The sequence below is a fragment of the Coffea arabica genome, chromosome 2c, assembly GCF_036785885.1.
Source record: "Coffea arabica cultivar ET-39 chromosome 2c, Coffea Arabica ET-39 HiFi, whole genome shotgun sequence".
Taxonomy (NCBI): domain Eukaryota; kingdom Viridiplantae; phylum Streptophyta; class Magnoliopsida; order Gentianales; family Rubiaceae; genus Coffea; species Coffea arabica.
Window position 1 is genome coordinate 35,404,458 of NC_092312.1, and position 12,738 is coordinate 35,417,195.

The window sequence follows — 12,738 nt, forward strand, 5'->3', positions numbered from 1 at the left end:
CTCCTTGAAAAATGAGGCAAAATAGTCGAGTCAACGACTATAACCATAAGCACTTGTTGGGAGGCAACCCAATGTTTTGGTTATTTAGGTTAATTTGGTGTGAATTTATGTTTACATTAAGTGTTTCAGTTGTTTTGCTTTTTATTTGTACATTTGGGAAATGGAAGCAAAAGTGACCAAATGAAGTGAAAAAGACGAAATTTAATCAAGGAACTCAACCCCTCGATTTGAATAATTGTTGTTTTTATTCATTAGAAGGGGTTAAAATGCATGTTTTGATCTTTTTACATGTGTGTGCATTGCATATTTTGGCAAACGAATGATCTAAGAAGCATTTTAAGTAATTGGGGTAAAAGCACAATTTTTAAAGTTTCTGCAGAAAAATTGCAGCCTGAAGAAAACGCAAGCTTATTCATTCTTCTTCTTTTCCTCATGTATCTCCTTGTACCTTGAGTTGCTTATTGTGTATTTTATATAGGTACATCACCAAGACAAAGGCATAGGAGTTACAGATCGCCATTATATGTTTATTAATACTTTTGTTATCACCTTTGTTTCTCATTTCTCATTTATAGGTTTATATTACTAATGGTTACAAATGGAATTCATGAAGCGTTGGAGATAAGTGGACAACGGATCTTGAAACTTCAATTTATATCCTATCAACACTATTCATTTATAACACAATTGGAGCAAAACGTGCAATGCAATCAGAGGGTCCAAAAAATGGGGATGTTAGACATGATTAAAGTTTTAATGTTCGTATCCAAAAATAAAGGTAGATTAAAATTATACGCACCGTTTTGGCTAGAACTGTCAATTGGACTCTTTAAGTTGGGTTTGGATAAGCCCAAACTTGACTCACAAACTATACAGATTTTTTACGCTTTAGAATTTTTGAGTTCGGTTCTAGATCAGAGGGTTCATACTCAGATCACACTTTTATATAACCTTCGGGTTTAAATTAGGCTCAGCTCAAACATATAATTAAATGCATAATTATATAATATATATTTAATAATTATGAATTACTATAAATTGAATTATAAATTATAAATATTTTATGTTATAACATGAATAGTTATAAATTATAAATATTATTATATATATTGAAAAATGTTATTTTCACTGTATTTTTTGTTACTCCTATCATTTATTTTATCGTACAGCCTAATAAATGAAAACTATATGATTAAAATAATAGTGGAATGTGATTAGAAAAAAATGAGAGTGCATATTGTTGTGAAACTAAAAAAATAAACCACTAAAAGTAGAAAATGATGATTGTAGAGTAAAGACAAGGAAATAGTGAGAATGTTTCTATTATCCACTTATCAGGTATTCCAAAGGTTCAAAGGTTCAAAACTTACAATAGAGATTTATAAGCTCTCTATTTATAGGTAATACAAGGCCAAAGATACATGTACTCATTAATATAGATACATGAATTCAGTACTTCAAGTACACGAATTGTAGTTCCATAAATGAACTAACTAATTGTGAGAAGATACATGAATGTATCAACGAATTTTGTAGGGAGATGAATGTTCCGATGTATCTTAAGTAGATGAATGGATATTCATGCTCATCACTCTATTAATTTCATAACACCTGTATATTTTATGCATATATTTATACTTATAAGGGGAAAAGACTTTAATTAGATCTAAGCCTAGCAAAGCCCAGATTCGATTTACATTTAATTTAGGCTTAATATTCAAGCCCAAGTTTTGGCTGACAAATTAAACATTAGGTCATCAAGCTTTTTTCTGCCTTATTTTAGGTTAATCCGACCCATTAACAGTCCTAATTTTGACTCATCTAAATTAATGCCCTCACATGTCATCATAATTTTAATATTTTATTACACAAAAAGTACTAAAAACTTACGAAACAACTAATAAAATTGATGTGAGATGTGGATTGTCCATTCCATTTCTCTAGAAGATTGATACATGTATTTACCTCAGAAGATTTATTTCTTATACTTATCTTTTCATGAAACAACTCAATTCATAATTTTAAAGTTTTAAATCCATATATGAGTATTAAACATAGTTCATATACCATTAATTTTGTTTTACCTATAAATAGAGGTCTTCCAACCTCTCTTGTAATCATTTGAGCAATTGAATAAATGAAATAGTTCTCTTTACTTTTGTCTACTTTTCTCCACTTTTCTTTCTTCTACATTTTGTTGTTTCACATATACTAGTATTAGTTTCACAATAAAAACATAACAACTTTTCGAATGCCACTACTTGGTTATCACCCGAAAAAAAGAAAAGAAAATAAAGTTTAGTCGTTTGATTTCAGTCCTTATTGGAGTCTTTCACTACCCCTGCTTGTTCTTTTGCATTTGTAAGCTCTTGCGTTCAAAGCCTGCTGCAGACTGTATTGTAGTGTGTAGACTTGCCTCTGCTCCTCAAGCCCATTTTGCTCCCTTTGATTTGAGGTGAGGTTTTAAAGCTAAGCAGGTTTTCCTTGATAGTACCTCTTTTTAATGCTGTGAAAGAAGTTACAGGATCCAGATCCACGGAGTGATTCTTTTCTTCTTCTTATTCATGTTTCTTCATTCAATTTATGCGGTTCCTCCAGATTGTTCTCCTTTTTTCTTTTTGTGTATTTCTTAGGTGATAAGTGCTTTATTTTTCTTCCATAGTAAGAACAATACACGCATACAATTCAAAGAATCTGTCATTGAAAATACTCAAGAGTTCATTATCGTTAGACAAAGTCTTTGCTTAATATTAAAATGGTGAAACCCTTATCCATTTGTTACTCTTTGTTGTGAAAATTAGTCGATTAGATCTCAGTATAGTTTCTGTTATGTATGAAGAAACTTTGGTGAGGACTGTTTTCTAGAATTAATGTTAAAAGGGTTACTACTACTTGCAGTGTTAAGGAACAGAGCAGTTTGTTTACTGGAAATGGAAAGCTCAGATGGATCGAGATTTGCAGCGAGAACCAGGTTAGCTGATGAAAATGCAAGCCAAAAACGGACAAAATGCTCTGAAGGAGTTGTAAACTTAGTTGATAGGATTAGTAGTCTGCCGGACTCAGTTCTTTGTTGGATTCTGTCTTTTCTTCCAACGACTGAAGCTGTGGCGACTAGCATCTTATCAGCAAGATGGAAAATTCTTTGGACTGGAGTCACTAGTCTTCATTTTGAGGATACTGAAAGGCTTTTTAATGAGCCTTACAAAGAATCGAAGAATGATGAAAGATTTGTGAAATTTGTTAACAAGGTCTTGCTTCTCAATAATGTGCAATCCTTAGGCAAGTTTTACCTCTGCTGGTCCCGTGACTATGATGCCTTTTATATAAATACATGGATTGCCACTGCAATTGCTCGAAATGTTAGAATCCTTGACATTATAGCTGAGTCCGACACAGTTGAATTGCCTAATAGCATTTTTACGTGTAAAACTCTAGAGTTCCTTCAACTGTCTGGTGACCTGTTGATTAAGTCTCCAAGATTTGTGTGTCTTCCTAGACTTGTCACCTTCAATCTTATTAGAGTTGATGATAGATCCCACGAATCTATAGGCCAGATTTTATCCGGATGTGCAGTTCTGGAGTTCATGTATATCGAACAAAATATCAATCTAGCTGGACCTGGACCTCAAAACCCTCAAAGAATGGCTATTAAAATTTCTTCCCCTACTTTGAAAACACTCAGACTGGATTTTTATGCGGATTGCTGTCTGGATGAAGATTGGTTCCGTAAGCTAGAGATAAATGCCCCTGCACTTGAGTATCTGTACTTGAAAGATAGAACAACTGAGTCTTTCAGCATTGAGGGCCTAAAAGCTTTGTGTGAAGCAGAAATTGACGTTTATATGTGTGATCCTCCTGAAAGTGATTACTGTAATTCAGTTGTCAAACTGTTCCTGGCGTTGCAACATGTCAAGCTTCTGACTTTATCAAGAGACACAATGCGGGTAAATTATGGAATCTCTCAGAACATTTGTAACTAGGGTGATTTTATGACTATTTGGTGTGAGATCTATTTGTGACTAACATTTGAAATTTGAAATTTTAGATTTGTCTATTCTGTTTCAATATTTGACTGGAGGTAGGAGCTAAATAGTTCTAAGCCGAGAAGATTCGTTATAAGCCTAATGATGTTTCTGTAGGTTCTTGGCAGAGCCACTGCTCACTTCTCGACAAAGTTTGACAGATTGACCACGTTGGTGGTGGAAGCCCACTGGTGTAAACGGAGTTGTTTGCCGGCTTTGCTTGAAAGTTCAGTCAATTTACAAGTTCTTGAGGTTTTAACGGTTAGTTTAAGGCTTTCAAATAGATAGAAGGCAACAATAGCAATAGGACAGTTCTGTTATCCTTCATTTTCATTTGAAATGCCAATCTCTGAATATCTGCTTATGTTGCAATTAGACTTGTTGTCGTTATGACTATCTGGACCTTGTTAGGCTGGCTGGATGAATCCTGATGGAGTTCCTAGATGCTTGCTGACGAGTCTTAAAGAAATTGTTGTTCAAGAACTTGAAGACAGGAAAGGCGAGCTTGCAATGATCAGCTATTTTCTTAAGCATGGTAGAGCGTTGGAAGTAGTAGATCTATATTCTGAAGTACATCTTGATATCCAGAAAAAATTTCAGCTACTTCAGAAGATATCCGTGTTCCCAAGGAAGTCAGATACATGCGAGGTTGTGTTTCACTGAGATGGCTTCAAAGAACTTGTCCATTTTGACTCTTTGGAAAAGTGATTGGCTTGCAGATAACCGTGACAGCTTGGTCATATTATAGAAGATTTATGTGTTTGGGTTTTATAGCCTTACCAATGCTCTTAGGGCAATGTTAACGCTCAAAACATATTTATTCTTTTTACGGTGCAAGCACTTTAATTTATCGCCCCTGCATTAAGAAATTTTTCCGATTACTTCCTTAGGCAGACCAATTTTGTTAATATCTCCTCACAAGGGTGTTACTAAATATGTTGTTTTTTTTTTTTTTTTGCAGTTTAACTTAAAGAAAGCAAAAACGATCGCAAAGGCCAAAATTTCATTAAAATCTATATTAATGGCAGAAATTGCATCAATATCTAAAGGATAGATACTTTAAATTTGAAGAATTGATAAAAATTACATTGTAGATCTTTAAAAAACTTACAAAAATATGGTAAAACATTTACGTCCCCAAGAACATTTATGCATATTGCTGATTAACTATTTCAAATGTAGATATTATGATGAGATCTATCAAATAGATCTAAGGAATCTTATACCTAATAAAAGAAATAGAAATGGACCTAAGTCTAGGTGGACTCAAAATAACTAATGGGGTTTAGACAAAATTCTAAACTATAATTATCAAATTTTAGTTAATAAATTTGTTGCAAAGGCAGCAAATGTAGAAAAGTAAGCTAATCATTTTTCTAGTGAAAGAAATTTCTTAAAAATCAATAGAACTAATAAATATAGATGCGAAGTGGAAGTAAGCGACAAAAGATCAAATCAAAATGTTTTAAAAAAAAACCCTCTTTCACTTTTCTTTATTTTTCAATTTATCTCGCTTTTGGCACTCTCAAATTGAATTACTTCCCTTTAACTATTGTCTTGAGATGCCAAATGAACAGTCCACAAAATTGGGACATCACTGTTACCTGATCTACTCACCTACAGGGTCAGTAGCTTTAAATTTTTTTTTTTCGAGGGGCAGTGTATAACATTGAAAAATGAAGTTTAGACTTTGAAAACTGAAATTTAAGTGCTGAAATTTGATGAATTCATAAAGGTGCCTTGGTTTCATCATCGGCTAAGTTGGAACACAGAATTGATATTCTTATTCTGTCTATGTTATGTAATTTGATGCCAATATTATGTTCTAGATTATATCAAATCAGCTTTTTTTAGGTTATCTTACTGCAGGGAAGATGCACACTGGTATTTTATTTTAAATCTATCAATCCTAGTCAAATCCTGTTGATGCATTATGTGACTTCTCAAGGATAAATACTAATTAGTTATTCTGGAGTTAATGGGTCTTACAATATGTTTTGTGACTACAATAATAATGTATAGTTTCTGATTCGAAATTACAAATGGCAACATGCGGTCGGGGATTAATAAGGGAATTAGTTAATTTTGCATAGCATTTGTAAGGCACGAATCTAGATATAACAGGGGTGGATTAACGTCCAATGCACAATCTAGAGAAGTTATTATGGGAATCAAAAGGTTCGTGGTGTATTAGAAACTAGAAATGTTGCTAGATAGACAGGGCAAAGTGTATACCTTTTTAAAGTTTAAAGTGAGTAAAAAGTGACAATTTCAATCTTGACAAAATTAAATGGAGATGATTTCAAAGTTTGTAGGTAAAGGGTAAAGTTATAAAATACATAATGCAAGAAATTTTAGCCGTATTAGGGTGGCAGAAGAGCTGAGTGACTCTAAGCTCTCACAAGTTGGCTAAATCAATTGTCAACTCGACCTCAATTTTGAGGTTCGAATTGAGTTTTGAGTCCAATGATATTCGACTCAGAGGTCCATCGAGCTTGACAAAACATATTTATCTATTTTTTCATTTTCTTTGTATATTAGAGTGTATTTCTATTTTACCCATTCTAAAAGTATTATTTTATTATTATTTCTTTTAGTTCCATCAAGCTTGAACTCGAGTATCACTAGACTTAGACCTAATTTTGAGCTCAAACTCGAGTTTTACTCTAAGAGTTGGATCGGGTCGGAACTGTGTAAAAGTAATTTGAGCTTGGTTCAATTGAGCGAAACTTGCCTCAAGTTGAGTTCACAAGTTTTCTTGTGGTTTATTATCATTCTACCCCTTTAACATTTTATGCTACTATTATTATTATTATTATTATTAGTTTACCCTCCCTTTCCTTCCCATACCTTCCCCAATCCCTAATTATCAGGCTCAGTATTCGAATCCTAAACCTAACAATGGAGAGAACTTTAAGAGGCCTTCCCTAATTATTGGATCAATTCTAGTAGTTAATACAAGTTGGGAGAGGACATTACAAAATAATGTTTGATGGTCAATTGCTATTACTTGTTTCCCTTTAACATTGTTGTTTAGTGCCTTTACTCTTGAGACTAATGGTCAAAATAAAAAGGATTAATTACATTTATCTCCCCTGAGATTTGATCATATTACCAATCAATCCCTGTAATTTGTCCAAATAACGGTCTCACCCTTTGAATGATCAAACATTTAACCAAAACCCCCTTAATGCCGAAAATGCCCCTTTTTAGGCCATATTGCATTAAAAAAAGAACATATTTTTATTTATTAACCTTCAAGTAATCCAAAAAAAATAGAAAAAAGTTTTTGCTTATTATTTTATAAAAATCATATCTTTGCTTCCATAAATAGTTTTGAATCAATAATTATTTTAAATCTTAAAAATGAATATTAAAAATTAGATAAATTGAAAGAAAAATAAAAAAGAAACAATTATTTTAAATCCTCAAGTATGGTTCGAATTTGTGGTTCAAGGCATGTTGCGGAGAGCACAAGGCATGTTTTCCTCAATTTGAACCATACTTCAAGAATTAAAATAATTTCTTCTTTTTTTTTATTTTTCTTTCAATTTATCTAATTTTTAATATTCATTTTTAAGATTTAAAATAATTATTGATTCAAAACTATTTATGGAAGCAAAGATATGGTTTTTATAAAATAATAAGCAAAAACTTTTTCTATTTTTTTGGATTGCTTCAAGGTTAATAAAATAAAAATATGTTCTTTTTTTAATGCAACATGGCCTCAATAAAGGCATTTTCGGCATTAAGGGGGTTTTTGTTAAATGTTTGATCATTCAAAGGGTGAAACCGTTATTTGGACAAATTACAGGGATTGATTGGTAATATGATCAAACCTCAGGGGAGGTAAATGTAATTAACCCAAATAAAAAAGTTTGCTAACTCAAGTTAAATGACATGTTTGGCCTTTAGAATTGTTATCACTTTGCCCACATAAAGTATAACCTCATTATCAATTTATTCCTCAATGTTATTTTCTAGTCATGTTACTCTATTGTTAAACCAACTCAGCATATTGAAAATATTTTAAACGACAATACCTTCCTCTCTTGTATAATTAAAAAATAAGAAATTTAGAATAGCTCTTCTATTTTATGCTGCCCTTTTTAATACCAAGAAAAAAGTCAAAAGTGTTCATTTTCCTTTTTTTTGTGCACTCTTATTAACTAAAAAGAAAATTAAGAGGAAGAGAGCTTAACTCTTAAAAAAAGAAAAAAATCAAATATTCTGATTATTTTAAAATCACTCCTTACTCTTCCACCTACCACTCACATCCAACTCCAATGACATTAAAGTAATGATAATATTGGATTCTTCCTTATTTTTCTTCTTTCTTGAGTCTTTTGCCTCCCTTTCTCCCATCTCTTGTTCTTTTTCTTGGTATTAATAGAAGTGAAAGAAAAGGAGGCGAAAACTCCTTTTGCTTTTATTTTCTTGATACTCTTGGGAAAAAAAGAAAAAAAATAATCATTCCAACTTTTTTCTTCAATTGTATATGAGAGAAGGATATTTCCGTTCAAAAATTTTTTAGAACTGAATTGATAATGATGGGTAAATTTTATAAACAAAATTAGATGGCAAATTAATAGTAGTATTATATTTCAAGGGAGTAAAGTACTAATAAATCCTACATAAGAAGGGTATAAGAGGGAAAGTGTTCCGGTTCTAAATTTTTCAACGCGTGAAGTTTACTCAATATTGGGGTAAAATGACTAAAATGTTTACTCAATGTTGGGGGAAAAAATTGATAGTAGTTTTATAATTTAAGGAGGTAAAGTGATAATCATTTTTTTTGGACTAAATTGGAAACTTTGTCTAGTACAGTTAGGATTACAAACGAACCGAGCCGCTCACAAGCGGCTCAAGTCAAGCTCAACACTTGATCAATATCGAGCTGGCTCGAGTCGAACTCGAGTTTGAACTCGAGATCAGAATATTTAGTTTTAAATTGTTAGTTCGTCGAGATCGAACTCGAGTTCGAGTTCAATAAAAATAAGTTAAGACTCGATTCGATTAGGTCAAAACTCGATTCGATTCGATTCGTTTGCAACTCTAGTTACAGTATCACAGGCACTTTCTAGATCTCACCCTTCTTTCAAAGTCGACTTGAAACTTGAAAGTTCATCTATGGCACGGGTGAAAGACTAAAAATTGATAATGGGGTAAAATACTAAAAAATAAATGTTAGAGGAAAAAATTGATAGTAGTGTTATAGTTTAAGGAGGCAGAGTGATAATCACTTCTTTTTTTTTTTTTTTGGCTCAATTGGAAACTCTGTCTGGTATAGTATCACAGGCACTTTCTGGATCTAGCCCTTCTTTCAAAGTCGACTTGAAACTTGAAAGTTCATCTATGGCTCGGGTGAAAGACATTCGGAAGATGGATGAGTGGTATTTCTCTCCATTGTTCACCCACCCCCAAAAGAAAAATTAGTGGTTTTCTTTCATTTCTACCTTTCCATTTTGTGTTTTTTTGTTCTTGGATTCTTTATTTATTTATTTTTGGGATTTGTAGGTGATTCTATGGTTCTGGTTGCTTCTGCCTTGCAAATTAGCTAGAGAATTTGTCATGCAAAAAGTATTCAGTTGGCAATAATAATTGTTAATATATTTTCTTAGCATTAAACTAGCGAAGCCCTTATCTATTTGTTGCGCGTTTGTTGAAATTAATGTTCTCATTAACGTTTGATCAGATGCCCCAATTAGTCAACTTCTATTGTTAAAAAACCTATTAATTAGTTAAACTTTATGCTATTTATTAATTGATGCAGGGTTCTTGTCTTCAGTTTCATAAAATGATGAGGCAAAACTTTTAATAGAAATTCGCATCTTATTTTATCAAGAAAACTTGGTTAAGTATCATTTGGTTGCCATTTTGCTACTGCTATTACAGAATTTAGATTTTGTGGTGGAGATGCTTAGTTGGAATGGCAAGCTCTAATAGATATTGGACTCGTTCTGCTATTAAAGGATCAAGCTACAAGCGCAAGAGAGGCTTGAGCGAAGTGGTGAATTCAGATGTTAGGCTTAGTAATTTGCCAGACTGGATACCTTGTCACATTCTGTCTTTTCTTCCAACAAAAGAAGTTATGGCTACGAGCCTTTTATCAAGACGATGGGAATTTCTCTGGACTGAAATCTGTAGTTTTCATTTTGAAGATTTCAATGAATGTTAGAGCCGAAGTGACATTTTTTTTGAAAAAAAAAAGAGCTTTGTGAAATTTGTAGACAGGGTTTTGCTTCTCAGAAATGTCAAAACAGCAATAAGTTCTGTCTGAAGTGGAAATATTTCTGCGAAAGCATCAAAGCGAGCAGATGGGCCAACATTGCAGTTGCTAGTAATGTCCAAGTGCTTAATGTCCTTCTTCATTGTGCTTGTGATAGCTGTTCTGATTTAGGCTATAAATTGTGCCTAGGAGCCTCTTTACCTGTGATACACTAGAATTTCTATAATTGTCTGGTGATATTATCATTGATGTTCCAAACATCGTTTATCTTCCTAGGTTTGTGAATCTGAATCTTGTTAGAGTTGCATTCAAATCGAATGACTCTGTCCAGAACCTTATAACTGGTTGTGCAGTTCTAAAGTTCTTGTCTATTGCAAGAAATACCTGGCATGATGCGGCTATAATCACAATATCATCTCCTGTTTTGAAAAGACTAGAACTGAAACCTTATGAAGAAAGTTTAGGTTTTTTTTCTCCTTATGATTTTGGCTATAAAGACTCTAAGCTCGAGATCATTGCCTCTGTACTTGAGCACCTGTATCTGCAAGATTGCAAGATTGTGCCGGTCAAGACTTTGTTTTAGGAAGCCTTACCTCCTTAGAAGAAGTATATGTTGATGTTTCCTGCCACAGCCCCCCTGAAATCAGTTATTGGAATTCAGTTGTTAAGCTACTTGAAACACTTCATCATGTGAAGTTTCTGAGGTTTTCATATGATACCAGTAAGGTAAATCTGTTTGTTTTAGTTCCCATTAAATTGTAAATCTTATGATTCGGTATGGTACACAAAGAACTTAAGCTAAGGAAATTGAACAAGTATTTGGTCTTCGATGCTTCAATTAATAGGAAATCTGAGCTCAATTGTTCTAATGGGGACAAGCTGAATGATTTTTCTGTAGGCTCTTAATGGAGCAACTAACCATTTGTCGACAACGTTCAAGAGATTAACCACACTGGTTGTAGAAGTTTATTGCTCCAAGTGGAAATTCCTGCCAATGTTGCTTGAAAACTGTCAATTTACAAGTTCTCCAACTTTGCAAGGTCTAAGGCTGTTGTATATGAAGAAACAATGAAAATTACCACTTGTAGAAGGAGTTGTTCTGTTGCACTTTCAACTTTTGGAGAATGTATTGAACAGCTATTTTTGTTGTAACCAGCCATGGTATATATGTTGTCAAGAAACACATAATGGATGCTGGAGGATTCCTAGTTGCTTGTTATTAAGTCTCAGAGAAATGTTTGTCAGAGGATTTACTGGCCTGGAAGATGAACTTGCAATGATAAGGTATGTTCTGAAGTATGGGAGAGTCCTCAAAAAATGGAGCTAGATTCTGGTCTGCATGCTGATGACTTCAAGAAAAATTTCCAGTTGCTTCAGAAGATATTAATGTTCCCCAGAAAGTCATTTACATGTGTGATTGCATTTTCTTGAGGTGCATAGATGAGCTGATTATCACCTTTTTACTAAGAGGTGATGTAACTAAAGTAGAATTGAGTTTTTAATTTCTACGTGTTAAGTTTTTTGAAGTTGTGTGTACAAATACGTTTTATGGTGCTGCTTACAGTTTTTAAGGGATAGGAACCATATGACCCAAGTAGCTTGCTCTGATTATTTTGCGTATGTGGAATTAATTGGTCCTTTTGTTTGAGCTTGCATTACAACCTCTTAGTTTGGGCTCTTTAACTAATGGTCCCTGTTTACCGAGTTGCTTATGACAAAATACTACAAACTTTGGACTTGGCATAGCAGTCTTGCTTCAATTAAGAAGCTAGTTTCATACATAACGATTTTACTTTGTATTTGGCAGAACTCTGAGAAATCATGTTTGTCACTTTTTCAACATTTGACAAAATGTTTTCATGATGATGTCAGTAATTTAACTACTGCTAGATTCAGATTGCTAGGCATGCATGAAAAGTAACTTCAAATGCAGCTCAGTCATTCTCAATTTTACATGTCAGTAATATTAATGCTGTAAATGGATTTCCTCACTCCCTCGAACTCTCTTTTGCTGAGATTGATTTTAAACTGTGGTTGGGCATATGAACTTTAACAAGATTTATGCCATTTTAGCACATTGGATGCGAATGACTTATTTGCACCTGTATCTCTAGTTGCCGCATTGACTTGCTGTATATGTAGTTTGAAATTGGGTACTTTAAGGTTTATGACAAGTTTTCCTTGTCCAGCTACTCCTAGACATTAATATTTAGTCAACATAGTGGAAAAGCCCTTTGATGTACCATGAAAGATGAGTTTTCTGAACACCTGAGCTAAGCTCGTGGCCCAGGACATTAGCAGAGGTTCATTCTTCACCTGACCATTAGAAGGGTTCCTAAAGCTTGTTTGGTTCAGTTTCGGAATGCGCTTAATTGCTACGACGTACGAAGTTGGCTTTCCCAGAATTAGGAGACAAATTTTGGGTATGTCTTCAATCTATTCCAAGTCTTTGTCTAAAATCAGTCATATGACTGTATATAAGAAGTT

The 12,738-nt window shown here is 33.3% G+C and overlaps 1 protein-coding gene and 1 long non-coding RNA gene across 2 annotated transcripts; both read left to right on the top strand.

The window, feature by feature from the left end:
* Positions 1 to 2,327: 2,327 nt before the first annotated feature.
* LOC113727261 (F-box/FBD/LRR-repeat protein At4g26340-like) lies at positions 2,328 to 4,865 on the top strand. The gene is made up of 4 exons (XM_027251298.2): positions 2,328 to 2,455; positions 2,899 to 3,944; positions 4,140 to 4,283; positions 4,434 to 4,865. The coding sequence occupies exons 2-4, from the start codon at positions 2,931 to 2,933 to the stop codon at positions 4,683 to 4,685; spliced, it is 1,410 nt and encodes a 469-aa protein (XP_027107099.1). The 5' UTR covers positions 2,328 to 2,455; positions 2,899 to 2,930; the 3' UTR covers positions 4,686 to 4,865.
* Positions 4,866 to 8,835: 3,970 nt separating this feature from the next.
* Positions 8,836 to 11,906, top strand: LOC113727262 (uncharacterized). The gene is made up of 2 exons (XR_011839398.1): positions 8,836 to 9,415; positions 9,540 to 11,906. It is a non-coding gene; the product is annotated as an uncharacterized lncRNA (long non-coding RNA).
* The last annotated feature ends 832 nt before the right edge of the window (positions 11,907 to 12,738 follow it).

Bases quoted from the DNA above. Each gene is read 5' to 3' on its own strand.
- LOC113727261 (XM_027251298.2), top strand. From the start codon at position 2,931: ATGGAAAGCTCAGATGGATCGAGATTTGCAGCGAGAACCAGGTTAGCT. The intron at 3,945-4,139 runs GTAAATTATGGA...ATGTTTCTGTAG, and splicing joins TATCAAGAGACACAATGCGG to GTTCTTGGCAGAGCCACTGC. The intron at 4,284-4,433 runs GTTAGTTTAAGG...GGACCTTGTTAG, and splicing joins AAGTTCTTGAGGTTTTAACG to GCTGGCTGGATGAATCCTGA.